We start from the raw sequence: 2943 nt of genomic DNA, 5'->3' as shown, positions 1-2943 counted from the left end.
AAGTTTGCTTTGTTACCCAGTATGTGGTCAATTTTCAAGAAGGTTCCATGAGCTGCAGAGAAGAAGGTATATTCTTTCCTATTTGGGTGGAATGTTCTATAGATGCTCCCTGGACATTCTTTGTCCTGTGACCCTGAGCAAATCGCTTCCATTTCCCTGGGCTTTGGTTTCGTTTTCTAGGACTGTCTGTTGTGACTGTTCTTAGGACCTAATAAGAAGCTGTCTCTAAGGTACATGTTTACATCCTCGAGTCAAGCCTGGTGAAGTGGAGAGAAGCACTAATCTAGTTAGTAAATACCGTTCACGTATCCAGGCAACAACTTCCCCAACAACACTTACACTTAGGCTACAAGATGGTGGGGAGAGAAGTCAAGACAGGGTGTCACTGCTGAACTCACATTACCTGGGCCTCCCGTGGTCTGATGATCATATAGGCTTGGAGGTAGTATAATTAAGGAAGTCGTTGCTGACTCATGTTGTTGTCACCTACACTGAGAAGTTGTATCTTGCATAAGCCTAAGGATTATTATAATTGTGGCTTCTTGGAGAGAGGGTGACAGCAAACTCGAGCTTCCTGTTAGACATGAGCTGTGACAATGTGGTTGGCACAAAGGGCAAGCCCAAGGGTGTGTTTCAAACTCTGAGCAAGAGCATCAAATCCCCAAGCCATAGTGATGACCTCACTAAAGGAACATTTTCAGAGATCTTCCACAAGGGTCAAAGCAGCATATCTAATTTTTGAATTCATACCCACTTCTTCCTGGTCAAGGAAAACATTACGTCCTTTTGTTGATATTTATAAGGTTTTAAAAGTCTCATTTCTCACTGAATATAAATTTTAGATATTCGGTTCCTTTATCCTTTAATGTAGTAAATTCTCCTCTGTAAAGCCATTTTAAAAATATCTTCAAAGCCATTAAGCATGCGCCTTCACTCTACCAATAATATGTTTTCTAAACTGCCAGAGAAGGTGATTTGTGTCTGAGAAAAGGAAAAGATAAATGAAAAGTATAGATGTAAAATCTGAAAATAATATGGCCTGCTGTGCCAGTAATGATATTGAGTTGCAGTGTGGTGAGTCAGAGGGTAGAGTATGTGGCATCGTTAACATCCTGCCTCCCAGTTCGTCATCTGCAGACGAACTTGTCTGCCTCTTGTCCCATCTATACAAGTGATGTATTGTGTGCACACACATAAGCCTACAGCCATAAATATAGACACACTGCTATGTGCTTCCTAGTTGTCAGCACATTATGCTTTGTAATTATAGGATATTATTGAAGCAACTGGAGGGAAAACAGATACCAAAATACTACTAGCCAACATTTATACAGCATTTATTATGTGCCAGGCCCTTTCTAGGGCATTTATACAGAATATGTCATTTGGACATACACTGACCTGGAAAGGCTCCGTACTGTGGTAGTTTAATTCTAGAGGTTAAGAACATGAGGCCGGGACTAACAGCTAGACCAGTTGCATATAGCTGGTGAAGCCCAAAGGCTGACTCCAGTGCTCTTCCCATAACCATGACAAAGTCTGCCTCCGTGTAGGCACATGCCATGTTACTCTGTGCCCTCAGGGAATTCATGGTGGTCTCTTTTCTTCTAGACAGTATTCTTGTGATTCAGGTCAGACAGAGAACATCAAAGGCTCCCGAGGAAGCCAGTCCCTTCCTTTGCATTGCCATTCCAAGTCAAACCACTTACGTGTTAGGACCTCCGAGATGGAATCTCCAGACGTTTCTAAATGATGCTTTCCATCCTCAAGACCTGTTTGTAGTAAGGTTGGCCTCTGGTCTTGGGGACTGCCCTTTATCTGCTTCACTCAGACATTTATCACACTGGAAAACCACAGTGTCCGTCAGAGAAACGGAACTGGGACAAAGAACAGCTCAGAATAGCAGGGATAATCACGGGCTTAGCTCTGTGGCCTAAATGTAATGGCTCTTACTTAGCATTCAGCTTTCTCGTCAGTAAACTTGGTGGGGGAACAGAGACTTGCCTTCCAGTTACTGATCATTATTCATGGTATGTTGTTTCCCCCTTGTACCATAGTTAATTGTCTGACTGTCAAGTGAGGCACACCATATCCATGTTGACAGGCTTAAGGAGGGGAGCAACTGTTCAAGATCTTGTTTCAGCCCCAGAGTCTGTCTTCTCTCTCCAAGTGCATCTCCTCGCTACAGAATGTCCAAGCAGAGCAAACCTGTAGAGATTCTATGGAGTGGACAGAGGAAAATGCAAAGAAAGACATCTCTGCAGCTTGACTGCTACAGAGCTTGTTCCTAGCAGACTTAGGGCTAGGTGCTGGCCATCCTGGGCCATCTGAGAACTCTTCATTTTTCCTTGTGAACGCCCTTGAATAACCTTGACTAAAGCTGCAGTGGAGAGTCACAGATGTTAACCAGATGTTCCCCTCTACATCACTTCACCTTCCCTGTTTTTACAATTGGGACAATTATGATTCAATAGGGGTGACATCCCAAGAATAACAGCCAAGGCCTCTGTCCTGTATTCTGAGGTCTCCCTGTAAGATGTTCACTGTCTCTGTGTCTTGAAGGAAGCAGGGGTCTGCATTGCTATTGGTATTGACTCTTTTTCCTTGTTAGAATGTCTATATCAGTATTGTTGTTTGCCAGTGTGATCACTTACTATGTCTATTTTTATTTTTTCCTAGCTGTCCCAACTAAGTCAGAGTTGGCAGTTGAAATTTTGGAGAAAGGTCAGGTTCGGTTTTGGATGCAAGCTGAGAAGCTGTCTGGCAACGCCAAAGTCAACTACATATTTAACGAGAAGGAAATTTTTGAAGGGCCGGTAGGCTTTCCCCTCCCTATTTTTTTCCAATTAAACGCCTTTAATCCCAGCACTCGGGAGGCAGAGGCAGGCGGATCTCTGTGAGTTCGAGACCAGGCTGGTCTACAGAGCTAGTTCCAGGACAGGC

General features: G+C 43.6%; 1 protein-coding gene across 1 annotated transcript in view; it reads left to right on the top strand.

Annotated features, from left to right (window-relative positions):
* The window catches only part of Myom1 (myomesin 1), a 137408-nt gene that overhangs the window by 109261 nt on the left and 25204 nt on the right, over nucleotides 1–2943 (top strand). Inside the window, exon 26 of the mRNA XM_013353954.2 lies at nucleotides 2680–2816. Within this exon, the coding sequence (XP_013209408.1) occupies nucleotides 2680–2816 (137 nt within the window). The remainder of the gene's footprint in view (nucleotides 1–2679; nucleotides 2817–2943) is intronic.

This window comes from Microtus ochrogaster, unplaced genomic scaffold, assembly GCF_000317375.1.
Source record: "Microtus ochrogaster isolate Prairie Vole_2 unplaced genomic scaffold, MicOch1.0 UNK20, whole genome shotgun sequence".
NCBI classification, from domain to species: Eukaryota; Metazoa; Chordata; class Mammalia; order Rodentia; family Cricetidae; genus Microtus; species Microtus ochrogaster.
The sequence above is the reverse complement of the archived record's forward strand: the minus strand, read 5'-3'. Positions and strand labels throughout refer to the sequence as shown.